The sequence below is a fragment of the Nuphar pumila genome, chromosome 13 (assembly GCF_984573655.1).
Source record: "Nuphar pumila chromosome 13, dmNupPumi1.hap1.1, whole genome shotgun sequence".
Lineage (NCBI taxonomy): Eukaryota > Viridiplantae > Streptophyta > Magnoliopsida > Nymphaeales > Nymphaeaceae > Nuphar > Nuphar pumila.
The window spans coordinates 73,212,785-73,236,378 of NC_143261.1; the positions used below are offsets into that span (position 1 = coordinate 73,212,785).

At 38.3% G+C, this 23,594-nt stretch overlaps 1 protein-coding gene across 1 annotated transcript in view; it reads right to left on the reverse strand.

The window, feature by feature from the left end:
- The window catches only part of LOC149818706 (protein SHOU4-like), a 43,326-nt gene extending 20,015 nt beyond the window's left edge, over positions 1-23,311 (reverse strand). The window contains exon 1 of the mRNA XM_089984589.1: positions 22,391-23,311. Within this exon, the coding sequence (XP_089840715.1) occupies positions 22,391-23,185 (795 nt within the window). The 5' untranslated portion in view covers positions 23,186-23,311. The remainder of the gene's footprint in view (positions 1-22,390) is intronic.
- Between the last annotated feature and the right edge of the window lie 283 nt (positions 23,312-23,594).

Consider the following 23,594-nt stretch of genomic DNA (forward strand, 5'->3'; position numbering starts at 1 on the left):
TCAACCCATACAGAGATTTCCTTAGCTTGCACACCAAGGCAGTAGGATCCTTCTCAGCATACCCAGGAGGTTGCTCCATATATACTTCCTCCTTTAAATTTCCATGCAAGAATGTATTTTTAACATCCATCTGGCTAAGCTTCCATCCTCGGTCAACTGCTAGGGATATGATGACACGAATTGTGCCCATTTTGACTACAGGACTAAAGGTTGTTAAAATATATGTAATTCATATATATGTATATATTTATATACATATATATTTGTATAATCTAAAATACCCGATAGGGGTATTTTAGTCATTTCACAAGTACCCGATAGGGGTACTTGTTTCTTTTCTTTCTTTTTGTATTTTTTCTTTTTTATTTTTTATCTTTTATTTTTTTGGTTTTTTGTCCACCTAATAGGGGCCCCACCATGGAGTCGATGGGGCCCCCAACGGTCACATTTGTGACCGTTGGGGGCTCCCAACGACTCCATGGGAGCCCCTAGGTGGCTCTTCTTTTAAGGCCATATGGCCACTCCTCCCCTCCTTCTTTTGTGTATAAATAGGGGTGAACCCCTCTTGTATTTTTCACTCTTGAGAGTTCTCTCTCTTTCAATAAGAGGCATTTATATTTTTATGTTGTGTTGTCTTCCTTGGGTTTGGGTATTAGCCCTTGTTGTTTGTTCATTAGTGGATGTTGTAAGTGCTTAGAGCACTCTTTACTTTTCCGCATATTTCATTACATGGTATCAAAGCCTTGTGTATGCTCTTCTTCTTAATATAGCTAGTTGTGTAGCTATATTTGTTTTTTGTTGGTTCTCTCTTCTTTTATCCTTTTAAGTGTGATTATTATGGAAGGAGAACAAAAGATTGATCTCTCCTTCAAGCTCAATGGATCCAACTACATGATGTGGGCCGCCGCCATGGAAAACAACCTCAAAGGGAAAAAGCTTTGGGGATACGTTATGGGCACCATTTCGGAACCACAACTCCAACTAACTAAGATGGAAGGCGATCAAGAAAAAGCTCTTGAAGGAGATGCCCGCATGAAGGCCATTGAAGATCACCAATCTAAAATAGAAGATTGGGAAAGTAAGCATTGCCGCCGTAGCTTCTTCCTCTCCTCCAGGTATGTCGTCTTGGATCCTTGACTCTGGAGCTTCCTTTCATATGACCCCCCTTGAAAATGAGCTTTCCGATTTATGTAATAATTATAAAAACTCATATGTTTCAACTGCCGATGGTACATCTTTACAAGTAAAAAGTTTTGGAACTTTAAACTTTTCAAAGGACTTCTTTGTGCCAAACGTGAGAGTTGTACCTCAACTTAATTTAAATCTCCTTTCTGTTGCTCAAATATGCGATCATGGATGTAAAATCTCCTTCTCAACTAAGGATTGCTCTATACAGGATCTCCGGTCTGGGAAGCTGATTGGGCAAGGCCATAGAAGGGGAGATCTCTATTACATGAGCAACTTGAAACTCCCCATTAACTCTTTTTGTAACCATGTCCAAGATAAAAATATTGATATCTGGCATCAAAGACTTGGACATCCAAGTTTCTCAAAAATGTACTCCTTTCCATTTGGAAAGAAATTTTGTAATGAGAAACATTTTGTTTGCAAGAATTGTATTTTTGGCAAAATGAAATCTACTCCTTTTCCAAACCGAACTTTTGTGTCCAAAAGACCTTTTGAGTTAGTCCATTCAGATGTTTGGGGTCCTTCCCCCGTCATGTCTAAAGGAGGGTACTCCTATTATGTCACTTTCATCGATGACTACACTAGGTATGTATGGATTTACTTTCTCAATTTAAAATCCGAAGTCTTTGAGTTTTTCAAAAAAATTCATATGATAGTTAAAAATCAATTTTCAAGTAATATCTCTACTCTTAGATCCGATTCGGGTGGAGAATATTTATCAAATGAATTTCAAAACTATTTAGAAGTAAATGGAATTTGTCATCAAAGATCGTGTCCTAGGACTCCCCAACAAAACGGCTTGGCCGAAAGAAAGCATAGACATATCATGGAAACCACTAGGACACTCCTTATTTCCAAAGAAATTCCAAAGAATTTTTGGGCCGAAGCGGCCTTAACCTCAACTTACTTAATAAATAGAATGATATCTTCATCCTTACAGAATACATCTCCATACGAAAAACTATTTGAAAGAACACCAGACTTCAATAGATTAAGAGTCTTTGGATGCAAATGTTTTGTCCTTACTCATAAACGGGACAAATTATCTCCTAAAGCTATTGAATGCGTTTTCTTGAGTTATGGAGAAAATCAAAAGGGTTTTAGATGTTTTGACTTGAAAAATAACAAACTCTATGTATCCAAAGATGTAACATTTTTGGAAAATGAGAATGGCTTTGTGAAAACTAAAGATATTGACGAAAGTGAATATACTTTTTTATTTGATCTTCTATCTCAAGAAGATGAGACTCCCCAAGAAGAGGAAATCTCTAATGAGTCTTTGAATGACCTAGAGGAAATTCCTCTTGATAATGCTATAGATGAGAATAATAGACCAATCCAAACATATGTTAGGCGTGGTCAACAAACTCAAATAAGTGCCTTAGAAAAATACTCTCAAGGATCCAACATTGAAGAAACATCTTTAAGGAGATCCAGTCGGATCTCCAATCCTCCTAATAGGTTTGTTTCCTATGAGTCCTTAACTCCTAGATATAGAGCATGTCTAATTGCGTTGCATTCATTTCATGAACCTTCACACTATAATGAGGCCAAAAATATTCCCCAATGGGCTGAAGCCATGAACTTAGAGCTTAGTGCCCTTGAAAAACCAAAAACTTGGGAAATAACTTCGTTACCCACTGGAAAGAAATCAATAGGATGTAGATGGGTCTTCAAAATTAAAACCAAGAGTGATGGTTCATTAGAACGTTATAAAGCACGGTTAGTAGCTAAAGGATATGCTCAGGAATATGGTATAGATTATGAAGAAACCTTCGCACCTGTTGCTAGAATGACTAGTGTTAGGACTCTTATTGCTATTGCGTCCGTGAAAAAATGGCCTATCTATCAACTCGATGTTAAGAATGCTTTTCTAAATGACGAATTAAATGAAGAAGTTTACATGGATCCCCCACCAGGAGTATGTATTGGTAAAAATAAAATTCTTAAACTTAAAAAGGCATTATATGGTTTAAAACAAGCCCCAAAGGCTTGGCATGATAGATTTAGTAATGTAATGACAAGTTTGAATTTTCGTTCATGTTATACTGACACTGCTTTGTTTGTGAAAAGTGCAGGGTCTTCAGTAGTTATTTTACTACTTTATGTTGATGATATGATCATCACAGGAAGTGATGAGAAAGGCATTAATGATATTAAAAAGGTTTTGAAAGAAAATTTTGATATGTCTGACCTTGGATTCTTAAGATATTTTTTAGGAATTGAAGTGGCGTACTCTCCTCGAGGGTACATTCTCTCTCAGATGAAACTTGTTGCTGACATCTGTTCCAAATCTGGTATTTCCGACGATAAGAAAACAGAAACCCCAGAAGTCATCAATGTAAAATTAAGGTTGGAAGATGGAACACCTCTCGAGGATCCTACTCTCTACCGGCAACTTGTTGGGTCTCTAACCTACTTATCCATCACACGGCCAGACATTGCTCATGCCGTTCACTCTGTCAGTCAATTTCAACATGCACCTACAACTGTGCACATGAGTGCAGTCTTAAGGATCGTCAGATATATCAAAAATACCATAACTAAGGGAGTTTTTCTTTCCTCTGCCTCATCCCTTGATTTAATTGCTTATACTGATGCAGATTGGGGAGGAAATCCCAATGACCGTGTCTCAACTACCGGATTTTGTGTTTTCTTAGGTGACTATGATTTCTTGGAGATGCAAGAAGCAACACAAAGTATCATTGTCCTCAACGAAAGCCGAATATCGTGCTATGGCCACTACAACCATATATATGTAATTCATATATATGTATATATTTATATACATATATATTTGTATAATCTAAAATACCCGATAGGGGTATTTTAGTCATTTCACAAGTACCCGATAGGGGTACTTGTTTCTTTTCTTTCTTTTTGTATTTTTTCTTTTTTATTTTTTATCTTTTATTTTTTTGGTTTTTTGTCCACCTAATAGGGGCCCCACCATGGAGTCGATGGGGCCCCCAACGGTCACATTTGTGACCGTTGGGGGCTCCCAACGACTCCATGGGAGCCCCTAGGTGGCTCTTCTTTTAAGGCCATATGGCCACTCCTCCCCTCCTTCTTTTGTGTATAAATAGGGGTGAACCCCTCTTGTATTTTTCACTCTTGAGAGTTCTCTCTCTTTCAATAAGAGGCATTTATATTTTTATGTTGTGTTGTCTTCCTTGGGTTTGGGTATTAGCCCTTGTTGTTTGTTCATTAGTGGATGTTGTAAGTGCTTAGAGCACTCTTTACTTTTCCGCATATTTCATTACAAAGGTTTCATCATAATATTCACCATATTGTTGTGTAAATCCCCGAGCAACAAGCTACGCTTTATATCTGTCAATACTTCCTTCGTGCTTATATTTTGTTTTATAAACCCATTTTGAGCCAACTACATTCTTTCTTTCCGGTTGAGGCACTATTTCCCAAGTTTGGCATTTCTTCATTCATAGCCTCAATCCAATGACGAGATTGAAGAGCTTGACTAAGACAAGTGGGTTCATTCTGCTTTGTGAGCTGAGATAGAAATAGCTTAAAATCAAGAGAAAAGGCCTCATAACTCACCAATCGCTGAATAGGATGCCTAATGCGTGAAGGCCTTTGAGCTGGAGCATTAGGGATGATTTACACATCCTTCAGTCCTGTATTCATGTTCCTTCTAGTGTATATCTGTCCAGAGAAGCGTGCAACTGAAAGTGGTTCAACTGGTGGTGGTTCAACTGAAGATGACTCAACATACATCTGTGAGTCATCCAACTCCCTACTCAAGTCGAAGGAAGGACAAGTTGCTTGACATGTCTCTTTTGTATTGGCAAAAAGATCTACACTCATCCATGGATCATATACCTCTACTTCTCGAGATGTCAACGCTTCAGAGTCATTGATCGGAAAATGTTGTTAATCGAAAACAACATTCCTGGAAGTCCTAATACGTTTTGTAGTAGGGTCATAGCATCGATAGCCTTTGTATTCATCCGCGTACCCAACAAATTTGCACTTAGCGGCCTTGTCCTGAAACTTATTTCGCAGAGATGAATCAATATGCACATAACATGTACAACCAAAAACACGCAGCTCATCATAAGAGGGATGTTGCCCAAATAAAACGTAATAAGGAGATTTCTGATCCAGAAGAACCATAGGAAGACGATTTATGACATGAACAGATGTGTGAAAAACTTCTGTCCAAAGACTAATGGGTACATTGCTGCCATGTAACATGCTCATCACACTCTCGACAATATGCATGTGTTTCCTCTCCACAACACCATTTTATTGAGGGCTATGGGGGCAAGAAACCTGTCGACTTATTCCCTTATCCCGAAGAAAGGCAATAAACTCGTTCGATGAATACTCACTTCCACCATTACATTGTAAGTGCACAATATCACAAGAAAAGTTTGTTTTGACCATCGAATGAAATTCCCGAAATATTTGGAAAACTTCATGCTTGTGTTTCAAGAAATATATCCAAGTATAGCGGGAATAAGAATCAATAAAAATAACATAATAACGACTACCAGAGAGAGAAAAAATAGGTGCGGGTCCCCAAACATCGGAACAAACAATTTCAAATGGCTTTGAAGCTCTTTTATTAATAATATGAAAAGGGAGAACATGACTTTTGCAGAGTTCACAAGATGAACATTTTTTATTCTCTAAAAAAAAACATAAACTAGACTCTAGAAGAAGACCATTAGAGACAAGACTTTCAACGAAACCCAGACTACAATGTCCCAAGCGACTGTGCCAGATATCTGGCTTATTACAATGAGATGAATTAAAAACTTCCAATGGAATAAAAGACAAAGGCTCTAAAGACAAAGACACTGAAGAATGCTTGGACGACTTCAACTGAAGAACTAGAACTGAGGGAATCTCCTTGAAGACATACATGTTTCCTCGTCGCTCCTCCTTAGCGAATATCTCCTTCGTTCGTAGATACTTAACATAAACAGAAGAGGGAGTAAATTCGACTGAAGAATTCATATTGTCAACAAATTTAGCTACAGAGACAATGTTCTTTTTAATATTAGGAGCAAGAAGAACATTGGACAAGTGAAGTGTGGACTTTGACATAAAAATATGTGCACTGCCGGTATGGCTAATGGAGTGATAAGTTCCATCTCCCGTAACGTAACTACCTTTTTCTAGATAAGGCAATAAGTGAGATAACTTACCCTCATTACCCGTGACATGTGTGGCAGCACCAGAATCAACGTACCATTCTCCTTGTTCATTTTGCTTGATCGTCATTTATGATAATGCTGATAGCAAAAGTTGTTGCACACCTGTAGATGGCGCTTTCGTGTCTACAGTAGTAGCTAACTTATTCTCAATTTTGTTTATTTTTCCCTTGTTCTGCAGATTAAACCAACAATCAGCTTTCACGTGTCCTCTTTTGTTACATAAGAAGCAAGTGGGCACTCTCCTCTGATTCCCTGCATTAAAAACAAATGAAAAATTAGGTGTAGGTAAGATACCACATCCTCTTTGCCCAAAACGTCCGCGGCCTCGGCCTCCTTGATGCCCTCCATTTCCTCGTCCAAAACCAACAGAAGTGTCCATGGCTAAGACTGAATGAGAACGAGCTGATTCATTTCCTTCTGCCCTTTGTTTCATAACCATCTCATGCTGGAAAAGTTTCGCTTGAAGGTCGTCAAAGGTGGGCAAGTGGGGGAAGGCAGGACAAAGCTGTGGTAAACATGTCAAAATCAGGGCCCAATCCATTGAGAAGTTGTTGAACTTTATCTTTATCTGAAATAGCACTTCCAATAATCGCCAATTGGTTAGTAATACTCTTCAGGAGGCCTATGTATTCCATAACTGTCATGGAGCCTTTCTTCAAACTTTGAAACTCATTTTTTAAGTACATAACTCGGGCTTCTGATATTTGAGAGTATGTCTGAGACAACTTACTCCATAGATCTGCCGCAATGCAATCATCTAAAATAGTAGCCAACACTTCTTGGGAGAGTGTTGACGTAATATAAGCAACCAAAGATTGATCTCGTTTCCTCCAAACTATATACTCTGGATTCTTAATAGATTTAGTAATTGTGTCACCCTGCTCATCCTTGGTTTCCTATAAAATAAGACGTGGTGATACAGGAACAAAACCATCCAGATGTTCATCGAGATCTTGACTCCGTATAAACGGAAGTATTTGTCTCTTCCAGGTCAAGAAATTAGAATGAGTAAGTTTTTCCGTAACGAGCTGATTCAAGAAATTTGCAGAGGGACCGGATGACAAGGATGACGAGGAGTAATCCATATCAATGGGACAACGAGTAAGCAAACAAGACGAATGAAGAGAAACAAACTGATTTAAGATCACTTAATCAATCAGCAGAGCTTCAATAAAACATGTACATGTGATATCAATACCTTAAAAGGATTTTTTTTAATTAACGTGCAGATTGTAAACTATTATAATCTGCCTATAGACGTTGCACAGAAAGCACTAATTTAAAAGAATTGAGATTGACATGCAGATTGTAAACCCCCTTTTAAATTGAGATTGACGTGCAGAAGGAAAGAAAAAGAAAAACTGATATGCACGTCTGACAACAATAAGAAAGAATGAAAAGAAAAACTGATATGCACGTCAAGTAATATAGAAACAAAAGTTTCATAATCACAGAAAGAAACTGATATGCACATCTGACAACAATAAGAAAGAATGAAAATAGAAACTGATATGCACGTCAAGCAATATGAAAGAAAAAAAAAATTCACAACCACAGAAAGAAAAGGAATCAGAGAGGAGGAAGCTGCAGTCGTTGATGTTAAGGAAAGCTGCAGATGGTGAAGAGTAATATGAAGAAGAAGGAGATGCAGACGTTAATGCTGTCGTTAATGATGAGGAGTACTATGAAGAAGAAGAGTGAACGAGCACTAGAGTTAGAAGGAAAGAGGAAGAGATAGAATGACTGGAAAGAGGAAGAGTAAAAACCTGTTTCTTCAGATCTCGCTAGAGTCAAAAACTCCTTTTTCAGATCTCGCTGAACACGCTTCTGGTAGGGTTCCGCAACCTGGCTCTGGCTATGATACCATGTAAAACTTCGTGAGGGATCTGTTCAGCCTGCACAGGAAACAGAAAGCAGAGAAAAGGGAGAGAGAGGGAGATACACAATGGCTGGGGCGACTAATATTTTTCACACCACCGAGCCCTAATCTCTTATCATTAAATAGCCTTTACAAAGATGAAGACTAAAATATTACACCATAACACTTATATTACATAAGTGTCATTAATGAGAAAAACGTCAGTTGCATAATTAAAAGAATAGACATATGTATGGATCTGGATCTAGATCTAGATCCATGTGCATGCTCTATTTTAACACCTGCTCCCTCTGATTTCAGGGAAGGGGGCGAGCCTCTCCCTGTTTCCGGCAGGGGAGTCAGGAGCTAGAGTCGATATTATAAATCTTGATTGTTTGCATAATTGATTTTAATATAAATTTTTTGTGTTTTCAGGATAAAAATGATGGATAAAGAGAAATAGATGTAGTGGGAGTGATAATGTGGGGTCACTAATGGATACATGTAGATAAACTTGCAAAAACTGGAGAAGGAGGTGGTAGAAACAAGAGATTTCGATGCAAGCTCTGTGAAAGGGATTTTGTTGGGTCTTACACAAGAGTGAAGGCTCATTTGTTGAAGATATCAGGACATGGCATTTCAGATGCAGAAAAGTTGATGAGGTAATGCGAAGACAATACAAGAAAATACAAGAAGAATATGAGAAGAGAAAGACAATGAGTGATTCTTGTGCAATTAGTGTGCCATTTGAAAGCTACCAAGAAGACGCTGAAAAGAAAAGAAAAGTCAATATAGGAGGTAGAAGAACGATACATGCATCATCCAATACATATGAAAGGGAAGATATGGATAGAAAAGTAGGAAGGTATTTTTATTCTAGTTCACTCCCATTTAATGTGACTAAAAATCTTTATTGGAAGGATTTAGTAACATCTTTGGCAAATTGTAATTTGAGTGTCTATGTGCCTCCAAGCTCAGAATAAGAACAAACCACACTTCTTGCAGAAGAGAGGACAAATATGGAGAGGTTGGTGGAGATTAAAAAATATTCATGGGAGAAAAATGAGGTTTCTATTGATTCTGATGGATGAACAGATATTCAAAGGCGTCCACTGATCAATTTCATTGCTTGTTTGCTTAGTGGCCCAATATTCTTGAAAGCAGTTGATGCATCTGGGGAATATAAAAATGCAGATTATTTGAAAGAGTTGTTTATAGAAGTCATAAAAGAAGTGGGTGATCAGAAAGTGGTATAAATCATTACAGACAATGCTCCAGTTTGTAAAAGTGCAGTGTTGAGTTTGGAGAGTGAGTACCCTCATATTTTTTGGGCTCCTTGTGTAGCACACAACTTAAATATGACCCTAAACAGCATATGCAACCCCAAAGAAGAAGAAAATTCACAAGCATATGCTTTATGTTCATAGATTGAAGATTTAGAAAGAAATGTCAAAAGCATTAGGAATTTTGTTGTTAACCACCATCGTGCTAATGCTATATTTAATAGGCATTCTGACCTGAAATTGTTGAAGGTCGTTGAAACACGTCTTGCGCCCATCATTGTGATGGTGAAGAAGATTAAAAAAGTGAAGAATGCTTTGGTTAGCATGGTGACTGATGAAAATTGGACATTCTATCGTGCTGATGATCATATCAAGGCTCAAGAAATTAAAAAATTCATTGTTGATGATGAGTTTAAAGACATAGTGATATACTTCCTTCAATTTACGCAACCTATTTGGGAAATGTTAAGAAAATTTGATAAGAATGAGCTCATGCTTCACAGAGTTTATGTAATGTGGGATAATATGATTGAAAAAATACAAGTTAGTAGTTTTCAAGCATGAAGAAAAAAATCATGCATTGGATGATTCAGAATTTTTTAACTATATTCATTCAATTTTAGTCAGAAGATGGGATAAGAGCAACATTCCTTTGCATTACATATCACATTCTCTTAATCCAAAATATTATTCAAATAAGTGGCAGGCAGGTGGTATTGGTCGTGTCCCTCCAAATTTAGACCCAGAGCTATCAAGACATAGAAATATGTGTATGCTAAGACTTTTTTCAGAATCATATCTTCTAAATCAAGTCACACAAGAGTTTGAAAAATTTTCATCTTCGAGATTATATGTACCGGCATTATTCGTGAGAGAGGAGGATAATATAGATCATATCACATGGTGGTCAACATTTGAATCAGAAACACCTCTTTTCCAACGTCTTGCATTAAGATTGTCATCGCAACCTGCTAGTTCATTTTGTTGTGAAAGAAATTGGAACACATATTCTCAAATCCACAACATGAAGAGAAACAAACTCACCAACAAGCGTGCAAAGGATTTAGTATATGTTCATTCAAATCTTCGACTACTTTCGCGATTCAATGATGAATACAGGTACTAATTTGCTTTATTAGTTATTTGATTATTTCTTAGTTTTTCATTTAAATATACTTGTATTGTATTTAACATTTTCAAATTGGGTTTATAACGCAGACAAGGAACATCCAAATTTTGGGATATAAACCCAGAAGAGTGTGACTTCGAGGGAGAGCATGATTTCAACATGACAAACATGGATTTAGCTGAGTCCAGTATTCCTTCTAATGATGCATTTGATGATGAAGCAGAAAATTATTAAGATCCATTACTTCATCGTCATTTATGTAATTATTCATGGTCCTGCTGCGACACCTCTTTTGGTATGTAATTTAGTTCTTTTCTGTTTTACTTATTTGATTGATATTTAGGTTGATTTATGTAATTGCTTTACTTATTTGATTGATATTTAGGTTGATATATTTCATGCATGATGAATGATATTATGACAATGTTAATTGTTAAAACTTCAAAATTATATATATATATATAATATATATATAATTTTTTACATTTTTTTCCCTGTCGCACCCCCACACCCAAGGTTTTTTAAAGTGCCGCACCCGCACCCGCACCCATGTGACATAGTTTACAACTAAACGCTTTCTATGTTTTCATGCTTCCATATGATTCATATTTCACCTTATACACCCATCTATAACAAATGTCATTATTGTTCACCAATCTTTTCATAATGGTCCAAGTATATTATATTGCATGGCTTCAATTTCTTCTTGAATTGCATCAATCCACTTTGATTTTTAATTGTTTTCTATAGTTGTTGGTTCCTTTTATTTTAAAATTTTCACCAAATTCATAAAATTCTGCTTATTGTGGTCCTTTACAACTAAACATACTTTGTATGTTTTGATACTTCCATATGATTTTTATTTCACCTTATAAACCCAACTACAACCAGTGACATTACCATTCACCAATCTTTTCATAATGCTCCAAGTATTATTATACTGCATGGCTTTAATTTCTTGTCGAATTCCATCAATCCATTTTTTCTTTTTAACTGCTTCAAAATGTTGTTGGTTCCTTTTAGTTTAAAATCTTCACCAAATTCATATTCTTACATGAAACCATCATATGAAACAAACTTTTGATCGGTTGTCATAATCTTGAAAATCATATTTGCTGGTTCTTCCAACTTTTGATGGGTTGTCATAATCTTGGAAATCATATTTGCTGGTTCTTCCCTTTGATTCTGCTCCATTCTATTTGTGGCTGGCATAATACCTGTCTCACATGGCTGATTCAAGGTCTCATCATTATGTTTCAACCACTTTCTTTGGTATACTATTATGTCTTTACCATGACCAGCATTCTCATCCTTGCATCTGTAGCTCATTATGTCTCTCTCAAAACTAAAGACTCATTTATCACATTACCTGGACCACTCTAAACTTATCCAAATGCTTTAAAATTTCTTCACTGGAAATGCACTATCATTTCAACTGGCTGCTTTGAACTTGAACCACTTATAAAAAAAATAGGGGTTGGAGCTTGCTGGCAGTGGTTTTTGACGCGATCCACCTCACCAACAAATTAGAAAAAAAGTGGAGCTCGATGGCGAGCTCCACCCAACCTCAGCTCATCCAAGAAAATCGGGGTTGGAGCTTATGGGCAAGCTCCACCTCGCTTGAATTGTTGTGCCAGCAAGACGCCTGTTCCAGCCACCTAAAGAAAAAAATGGGCTTTGGATCAGAACCTCCATGAACTTCGCACAAGAGCTCAACCCCTTTTATGTGCAGAGAGGAGAGAGAAGTTGGGGCTCTGAAAACCCCAATGTTCTCATTTTTCTGTGAATGGGTTGGCTCCACCTTGCTGGGGAGCCTTGTTGGCAGCGGCAGGAAGTAGTTGTGATGCCCCTACGATGACCTCATGTGGATCCTGCGACAGCGTATAAGGAAAAAAATCGTACCGGAAAGACAACAATTTCCAATGAGGTTGTTGCTTTCCGGCGAGCATGCTGCTTTTCTGTAGTCCTGTCAAGCTGGGTGGAGGTGCCTTTGGCGTCGTCCCCAAACCACCCTCTGTTACAAAGAATGGCCAAATGAACTTCGGGGCTTGCCCCAACGTTCACATGCTTTTGCAGGGGTAAATACAATGTGATTTTGAATCATATGATTCGAAAACACACATGAACCCGTGAGATTTGACGGGTTGACAGAAACCAAATCAAATAAGTTTTGGTTTCTCATGGAGAACAAATGTTTTTGTTTGGTTAACGGGTCAAATGAGGTTTGAAATCTCATTTGGATGAGATTTTGAATCTCATGAGGCCCAACCAAACATACCCTAAATGTATGGTATTTTCTTTTTCATTTCACCATATTAAGGTAATTATGGGCTCAATGACGGCGAAATTTTCAATGGTAGGATCCAAACTCACCCTTAAGGAAGCATGGACCTACTAATTGTGAGAACACCTCGGGAATAAGTTTTTTTGAACAAATAACAGACAAGAAAGAAAGAGAATGAAATAGAAAAGGAAGAAAGGGTTTCCCGATGGAGACGTCACCCATTGTGGGTAGCATGATCTTGTATTTATAATATAATACTAGAGATTACAATAATACCCCACTTAGTTGGGTATTTATGATATACACATTACATGGAATTACATGGATTGGATCCATATCCGATCCAACCAATATAGTCTTAACATGCCCCCTCAAACTGAACATGGTGGAGAACCATGAACAATTTAGATTTTAAATCCCAATACTGATTGACTGGAAGGGCCTTGGTGAATAAATCTGTCACTTGGTCTTCTCTGCAAATAAACATAGGATGAATCTCCTTGGATTCAACTTTTTCTCTGCCTAAATGGTGGTCTATCTCCACATGTTTTATTTTTCCATGTTAAACTGGATTAGTGAAAATAGAAACTGCAATGAGGTTGTCACAGTAGACTAGAGAGCTGGAGATGGTTTGGTGCAGACTACATCAAATATGCTTAATCCAAGTGACTTCAGTAGTCACGACTGCCATGACCCTATACTCTGCCTCAGTGTTAGACTACGCAATTGTTTTCTGCTTTCTGCTTGCCCAAAAGATTAGATGAGAACCTAAATAAACACCATAACCTGTGACTGATCTCCTTGTAGTAGGATCATGAGCCCAATCAACATCTGAGTAAGCAATCACCTTGATGGAATGATGGGTGTGCTCACGGATCGGTCTCATGTAGACAAGTCCATCAGATAGAGTGCCTTTGATATACTGTAAGATTCGCTTCACTGATTCCATATGTTTTGTTTGAGGCCTATGCATAAACTACGAGACCTAATTCACAACAAAAATTAAATCAGGTCAAGTGAAGGTCAAATTATGAAGGGATCCAACTATGCTATGATATTTTTCGGGATCTTCCAAATAGGTATCATTTGCTGAGTCTGCACTCAAAACATGTGAACAGCCATCGGAGAATCCATGGGCTTACATTGTAACATTCCATTTCACTGTAGAAAATCACGAGCATATTTTTACTAGGAAATAATAAGACGATCAAGTTGTTGATCCACCTGCAATCCAAGGAAGAATCGAAGAAGACTAAGTCTTTCATATGAAACACCTTGTGTAATAGTGACTTGATCTCATTAATCTTTCATGTGCTATTTCCCGTAATAATGATGGCATCGACATAAACCAAGATAATAGTGATGTTTGACTGTACTTTTTGCAATAGTCACAATGACTTCTCTCAAATCCAAGGGTTTTCACAATAGTAAATGGAATTTTGCAATATTAGTGCAGAGGTGTTTGGGTCTCCTTTTGAATACTGAGGTGGATGCTCCATATACACTTCTTCACACAAATCCCCATGTAAAATGTATTTTTAATAACTTTCATTCATGCAATACGGCCAATGATAAGACAATTCAAATTGTTTTCATTCTGACCACAGGCTGAATGTTTCATCAAAATCTAAGTCTTGCTCCCGTGTATACCCCTTTACCACGAGTCTAGCTTTGAAATGTTTAATGTTGTCATCAGACCTGCGTTTAACCTTATATACCCATCGACATCCAACAACATTCTTATTGAGTAGCCTGGGAACCACTTCCCATATATGACATTCATGGAGAGTAACAATTTCATCATTGATAGCCTTCGTCTAGCGAGAATCGAGGCTTGCTTCAACAAAAGAATTGGGCTCTTGAATATGTTCAAGAGTTGCATCATATGTGTAAAAATCTAGTGAAAATTACCAATCTAGATGACAGATTCATGACTTGAGTACTCACACGAGTAGGAGCAATTGTTGAATATCCTAAATTGGAATCATCATGTGTTGAAGTTGTCGCATGACTAGGAGTCTCTATTGGCTATTGCTGATGCTGATAAAAAATAGAAGAAAATACAACACCTCGTGATTGTTCCAGGATGGCATCACTGGACTGTTGTGTTGGTCTCCTAGCATAGACCTGATCAAAGAAAGAAAATTGATTTGCCTTTGGTGCATGAGAATCCAGATCAACAATCGTGTTGAGAGAAGATGGGACATCAATATTACTATGTCCTACACTTGTTACCACATGTGAGGAAGGCCAAAAAGAATGCAAGAGGTCGGAATTAGATTTATGTTGGCTGCCACACATGTTCTCATCGAAAACAACATGTCGTGAAATGATAACTTTATTAGCAGCATGATCAAAATAGTGATAGCCCATAAATTCAACATCATACCCAATGAATTGACACACTGTCGTGCAAGGAGATAGTTTATTTCTCAGAGACTTGTCGATATGAACAAAACATCGACAACCATACGTTTTTAGCCTTATGTAATCCGGATGAACACCATACAGTAGAAATAGGTTGACTCTCCTCCAAGAGTGGACACAAGCATTTTGTTTATTAAGTCAACTGTTGTGTGAAAAGCTTATGTCCATAGGCCCTCTAAATTTGCATCATACATTATCGTTAGGGTTGTTTCGACCACATGTCGATGCTTGCGTTCAACGAATCCATTTTGTTGAGAAGTTTTAAAACAACTCAACTCACTTTAAATACCATTATCATGTAGAAAACATGTGAATTCATTTGGCATGTATTCACCACCACCATCACTTTGCATGGCAAGGATTTTTCTTGAGAATTGGGTTTTCACATACGATTTGAATTGACAAAATATGAGAAAGACTTGATCTTTTGATTTTAAGAAGAATATCCAAGTATAACGACTATAATCATCCACAAAAATCAAATAATATTTGAATTTTGATAAGGACACAATAGATGAAAGACCTCATACATTAGAATGAATGAGTTCAAAAGGAAATGAAGCTCTTTTATTAGATCTCGAAAAAAAAAATCCATCACTCTTTCGACAACTAACACAAGAGGAGACACTTCGGTCTTTAACATCAATAAGACCTTTATTACACAAACTATCAAAAAAATTGAAATTGCAATGTTCTAATCTACAATGCCAAATATTGACATCCTGACTAGCAATGGACTTTGATGAAGAAAACAAGGCAAGGCTAGCTGAAAAATGAGGAGTAGATGGCGAGGTTGGGGCTTCATCAAGCAAGTATAGATTCCCGCATCTTTCCGGGCAAGAGTCTGATTCGTGTGAATGCCCTTCACATAAACAGAAGACAGAGAAAAGGTGACACAAGAATTAGTGTCTTCACATAACTGAGAAACAAAAAATAAATTTTTCTGAAGATTAGGAACAAGGAAAATATTTGACACAGGAAGGAGACCTCTACTAGTAGGGGCAATAGCAGTGCCCATACGAACGATGTGGTGATATTTTTCATCTCCAGTGATCACACATTTATTTCAATGATAAGGTTTAGAATAAGTGAGTTTACCTGAATCTCATGTAACATGATTTGTGACCCCGAAGTCTAAGAACCAGCCTTGATGAGACCCTGATGGAGTTGACACGCAAGGCTGCGTTGGCCAAGAGTTCCCTCTAGGATTATGTAGTTATTGAATATTTAGTTGTCCAAAACCAGTGCTAAGGGTATCAATATCATAAGGAGATACAACTGATGAAGCTGCTGCAGTGGGGTAACTTTGTATGAAATTAGTTGGAACGCGTGGTTGCAGACCAACTGTGGGTGAAGAAACTGCACCCGAAGCATGAAAACGAGGTAGTATAGGCATCATGGATGGTCTATAAGCAGGGACATATCGCCAATAACAATTAGAAGCAGTATGACCTTTCTTTTCATACATTTGACACACAATATTAAATTCTTTTTCGAGTGTGGGTAAGATACCCGCACCTCGACCACCACCACCAAAATTTCCTCCATGCCCTCTACATTTTCCTCTAGGCACAGAGGATCCAATATATCCTTGGGCAACAACCATCACTATTAACTTCATTCCTTTGAGGTCTTGCTGACAAACCGAATATTGCCTCATGCTCATGCTTGTATACACAGTGATAAACATATTGTATTCTGCCCCCAAGTCCTCAAATAATTTTTGTGCATATATCCTCATCAGACAAGGGAGAACCAATAGCTGCCAGTTGATACACGATAACTTTTACTTTGGTAAGATAATCAACAACAGAAGAATCACCTCCTTTTAAATCTGCAAATTTGGCTTTCAATTGATATACCTTTGATGTAGAGATCTCTTAATACCAGTGATGTAAGACATCCCATAATTCTTTCATAGAAATGCCAAAGAGGATATGCCACAGAACTTTTCGTGAAAGAGTGGCCATGATGAATGCAAATGTTGTTTGATCATCTTCCTGCCAAGCAATAAAAACAAGATTGTGAATTTTAGATTGCGCAAGCTTTTCTGAACCTCCTTCCTGCACTAAAGTTGTTTGGAAAATAATTTTCAAAATTACAGGGATTGACCCCTCAAGGTGTCCTATTAAATCTTAGCTGCACAAGAAAAGAATGATTTGCTTTTTCCAGTAATGAAATTTATAAAATCGAGCTTTTTGGTGACCAGATGGCTGAGAAAATAAGCATTGATCCCAACCATTGAGAAAATTACGGGAACGGAAATCATGGGAACAACAGAAATCTCGAGAATATATAAAGAAAAGATACAACAAAGAACTAATATTAGAAAGGAATGAAATATCAGAAGAACAATAACGCCTTCTTCTTTTTTAAGGCAGGCGGGGACTTCTGTCAAGGCCCCTCTTTCACATGTTATTGTTCACGTGTTATTGTTCCCGTGATTCTCTTTTAGAGAAAAATGATAGATCTAAAATGATTGTAGTGGATCTGATCTGAGTTCGATTAGATCCGCAAGAAAAGAGACATCTCAATGCTTGGGGAGAAAAGAAATTAGATCTGATGGTATTCTGATCAGATCTGGAAGAAAAAGGTATATATCTGGTACATACGCACCAGATCTAACACAAAATGGAAAAGAAATAAAGGAGAGGGGTAGATATGATTTAAAAACAAATTTCATTCAAAAAATAGGAAAAAAGAAGAGATCTAGATGTGGAAGAAGATCTGTGGTCAAGATTTAATGAGACTTACCTTTTTTACGAACTCTGATACCACGTGAGAACGCCTTGAGAATAAGTTTTCATGAACAAACAATAGACAAGAAAGAAAGAGAATAAAATAGATGGGGAGGAAAGGGCTTTCCAATGGAGACGTCACCCATTATGGGTGGTGTGATCTTGTATTTATAATATAATACCAGGGATTACAATAATACCCCTCACTTAGTTGGATATTTATGATATACACATTACATGAAATCACATGGATCGAATCCAGATCCGATCCAACCAACATACTTATATTAGAATATGGATCGGATATGGATCCAATAGAGGATCCATATCATCCACAACCATTCACGTGTATGTTTTATATTCTAACGTAATATGTATTACTAATACAGGGCACTTCCGTCCATGTAAAAAGAATTATAACCCTATTAAGTCTAATGATGGATTACCACAACCATTTAAGAAAAACAACAAAGATTGTCGATTCCCAAGAAGGCTCTATTCTTTCTCCTTACACTTTCTTGATTTCTTCAATAATTTTATCATGGTATCGGAGCAGCAAAACTTCTGGGCGTGAAAGGTCTTCCTCAGTGACATCAACAGATCTGAAACTTCTAGGCGTGAAAGGTTTTCCTCAGTGACGTTAACAGGTCACGTTTTATTTATCGTCTTTCAGTTTCCCTCTTCTTCCTGTTTCTTTTTGACAGGTCGTGATCTGTCCCCTGACGCCTTCTCCTTCCTCTTCTATCTTCGTCTGCTAAAGGTTTGCCATTCATATCGCAGATCTGAAACGTATTCAGATATGCTGCGTGTCTTCAACAGATCTGAAATAAAATTCATATCAGTTGTCGTTCTCCTCTCTTTAGATCTGCTGCAGCTATAAAACAAAAAAAAAGGAAATATCTGTCTGTCGCTCTTCCCTCTTCAGATCTGCTGCATCTATAAAACAAATATATATGTATGTATGTATGTATGTATGTATGTATGTATGTATGTATGTATGTATGTATGTATGTATGTATGTATGTATGTATGTATGTATGTATGTATGTATGTATGTATGTATGTATGTATGTATGTATGTATGTTGTTCTCCTCTCTTCAGATCTGCTGCAGCTAAAACAAAAAAAAAATATGTCATCCTGTCTTTCCTTTTAATCCTAAAATAAGTTTTATGTCACTGCGTCTTTTAAGTCCCATGTCCACCATCTTCATGTATTCTTGTTTTTCTTCTGATTGAGCCCTACAACCAGCAACTGAATCTCTGTTATCCTTCACCAGCCAACTGTGACGTGTAGGTTATCTCACGTTTTCTTCTTTATTCTGGTCCTATTCTCAATCTGAAATCAATCACGCCATTCCTGCTTTGTCACTGGCAATGCAAGTAAGTTCTCTACTTTGACCCTATATTTTGGTAAATTTAATATTGTAACTGGAGATGGGACTCACCACCAGAGGCAGAGCTGGGGGGGGCAGGACTGGGTTGTAGCCCAGTCCTGCCTCCCGAAATAGTTACTTTTTTTTTTAAAGCCCAGTCCCAGCCCAGCCCTGATTCCATATGAAATAGATTTTTATCCATTCTTTTAGCCCAGTCCAGTCCTAGCCCAGCCCTGACTGCAGCAAATAGTTTGATTTGTCTATATGAAATAGATTTTTATTAATAATTGTAGCCATTTTTTATTTTATCTCAAAAAAAAAACGGGGGCGTTGCCCCCGAACCCCCGACTATCATACCATTTTTTTTTCTACACCCCTATTTGCCCCTCCCCCCTCACATGAATCCTAACTACGCCACTGCTCACCACCCTATTTCAAACGTAGGCAATGTCCTCATCTCTTTGTCTGAGTCTTCATCCATTCCTTTATCTAATGTTGTCCATGCACCAAATATAAAGAAAAACATTGTCTCTGTTTCTAAGCTTGTTGACTCCACCAATTCATTTGTGAAATTTACTCCTACTCCTGTCTTTGTCCAGGATCTTCAAACGAAGGAGACGTTCGCTAAAAGAGAGCGACGTGGAAACATGTACATCTTCAACGAAGATCCAGCCTCCAGTGTCCTAAAGCCCAAGTCCGATCATGTCTCTAAAAGCGTTCTAAGTATATCCAAATGTAATAAGCCAGATCTTTGGCATTCCCGTTTTGGTCATCGTAGTCAAGTCTTTATTGAAAAATTAATGTCCAATGGTTTTCTTTCAGAGTCTGTTTCACATTCATTACTGAAGGACAAAATGTGTCCCAATTGTCAGGCCTGCAAAAGTCATGTACTTCCTTTTCATCAAATAAATAAAAGAGCTTCCATGCCTTTGCCTCAACCCTCAACATTGATGGGAAACATAAATCTCTTAAATGTGCCTTCTTTGTATTAAGTGCACATCATTGCTCCAAGCATCCAACTTTCATAGAGAAAGAACAACTCAAATTTCCCACCACTAACCTCATGCACTTGCCTAAAACAGATGGTTCGTATTTTTTTTAAGTTTTTGGACTATTTTTAAATCATGTGCTCCTGAATAGCCCTTGAGATGATGTATGCAAAATTACCTGATATCTCATGAGATACGTTGCTAGGAAAACATTTATACTTAATGCAGTCTTGAATTGCCAGGTTACAAAATGAAAGAAAACATGATTGCAACCAAAAACTTTCTACTATAAGTTTTGCTTATCTAAGAGATCATCAACACACAAGGAACCATGAAACAATCATTGCTAAGACTCAAATATTTAACATTGGGTTACAAAAACATTCAATTTGGTATCCTCTCTGCAACTGAGATGACACATGCTTTCAATTTTTTATCCAGCTTCACTTGTTGGACCTTTTGCATTAGGCAAAAAGGAAAATAAGAATTTCATGTCCTTACCTAACTTTGATTTGTGATCTTGATAATTGGGCAACTCAATCTGCTACCATTACCATCAAAATGTCAAAAGCATAAGTTTTCAATATCCCCTTATTGATTTCTTCAAAAGATGAGATGCATGTAGATCTATTGCCTTTGACTGAGCAGAGGACGGATTGCCTTCACATAATTGTGCTTTTGGCTAGAATAGTTTATTCAATCTTTGGTTTGTGATTCATAGAATTAGTTCTTATACCCTTTTCATATGGAAAGCTCAAGGTCTTTGAAAAGTTATAGCTTCAACAAATCTCTGTAATTTTATTTTTTGTCAACAAATTGGACATACTATCTAGAGGAAAGTTTCCAGCCTTTATACCTAGAAAGTTCATTCTCACCTTTGTCATTTGAATATCGATAATAAAATGTTCTATAATAAGTCAAGTTTCATCAAGAACAATGTCACCTAGTTCATATCAGTCAACTTATGTTACAAAAGATTTTGGACCAATAATACAAGCACTCACACTTTTTTTTGTGAACTACATTACACTTTTGGTTTTTGACATGTATGATATATGCCTATACTTGACTAAATAACGAAAATGGACTGCACTTCCTTTTCGGTAAGTCAATTTCCCCTCTTCCCTTTCATCTTTTTCTTACAAATTAGGTGCTTGTTTCTAAGTGATGCAAGCCTAACATTTCTACAATGGAAGTCTTTCCTGTTAGATAATGAAATGACCCTGCAAGCCCTTTCTCATGAATCTATAAGACTGCTAACTCATAATTATGCAGACGGCATGACGATTGATAACCAAAAGAAAAAACATAACCAAGCAAAAGATTCATGAATAGTTCAGCAATTTTTTCATGCATTCATGATTCAGGTACTTGTTGGTTGATGGAGGCCATCCTGATGCTGTGTTACAAAAGGGTGACTTAGCTACAAGATATCCCATGAAATCATGAACGACTTCTCGTAGAAACTTTAGATATAATTTTCATTTGAACAGTTGGAAAAATTCCACAAACAAGGTGCCATAGCATTTTGACTCGACCAGGTTTGGGGACCTGATCCTCGCTCTAATACATGCCCTAAATTTTCTTTCTGGGTCTTCTTTCATCTCTAATAAACAGAATAATGCAGCTAAATCATGCATTGAAGCAAACTATCCAGCTAAACCTTTAACTTGCACTACAACAAACAGGGGAAATATATATATATATATATATATATATATATATATATATATATATATATATAGAGAGAGAGAGAGAGAGAGAGAGAGAGAGAGAATTTGGCAGTGTGAATCTCTAGTATCCATTCCTCATAACTCTTTGAACGCACACAATTGACATTAAAACACAAACCGATTTCTGCAAAACTGGAAAAGGGACGGAAAGCAAAATGAAGAAGGGAAATAGAAGAGAGAATCTCCAGAGATGGGAATTCTCACCCCTGTGACCTTCACGTACTGCCCATCCTTGGCCCCTCTGAGCTCCGCATGGGGGTACTTGGCCAAGAACCTGAGAAGCCCCCTCCTTCCCCAGGCGAAGTTCCATCCGAGCACGAGCACCACCGGCAACAAGGCGCAGCCGATCACGATCAGAATGATGGGCTTCTTCACCGTCACAAGCATGAAGACCCCGACGATCGACGACATCAGTAACACCACCACCGCCACCCAGACGATGGACTTAGAGATCCTGAACCGAACCATCGCCGCTTCGTTGTTGCTCAAGTTCGTAACGGAGGCGCCGTAGATAACCTTGCTGGACGGAGGCGCGGCATTGGCAGATGAGGAGTCCAATTGGCCGGAGGAGGAGGCAGAAGGCCGACGGCTGGAGGAGATTGGGCCAGAAGTGATGAGGCCGGTCGGGTGGAGGGGCAGGGAGCCAGAGCCCGAGCGGGAGGCGGCAGGGTTTCCGGCGCTCGAGAGGGGGCCGGAGGATTTGCGGGAAGGCTGGGGGCCGGAGCCGGAGGATGGCGGCGTCTGTTGTGGGCCGGAATCGGAGGCGGATCTGGCGAGGGAGCCGCTGCGAGGCTTGGAGGAAGAGGAGGTGGGCGTGGTCGGAGAGTCGACCACGTGGATGTCGAACATCTTACCGAGCTCACCGGACTTCTTGACATCGCCGCCGGTGTAGGGCATGGCCTTGGACGTCATGACGGGCTGCCGCTCCTTGTGCTGCTCGGGCAGGCCAGAGACGTAGAGGCCGCTGCTCAATTGGTGGGATGGGATCCTAGTCCCCATTGCTGACAGCCAGTGGCTAATGTGGCTGGGATTTGGTTGGGGTTCAGAGAGAGACAGAGAGAGAGACCTCCGGATTAAATCTAGAATAGGCGGTAATGGTTTCGGAAGGGGCAATGTGAGAACACGGAGAGAGGGAGAAAGTGAGCGAGTGAGAGGTCACTGGAACAAACCAGACAACAGAATGGGTGGTAGTGGTTTTGGAAGGGGAAAGTTTGGAGAGAGAGAGGACAGTGGAACAGGCAAGTGTTAAGTGAAGTGGAACCTTCTGATTGGCGCTTGTACAGAGAGGTACGAAGCCTCGTTCTTTCACTGAATTTACCCTATTGCCATTTTCTCAAAATAAGTAGCTCGCGCTCTTGGAAAAGATGATCCCTGAGTTACAGTCGTCTTGGGGAACAGGGTGGAAACT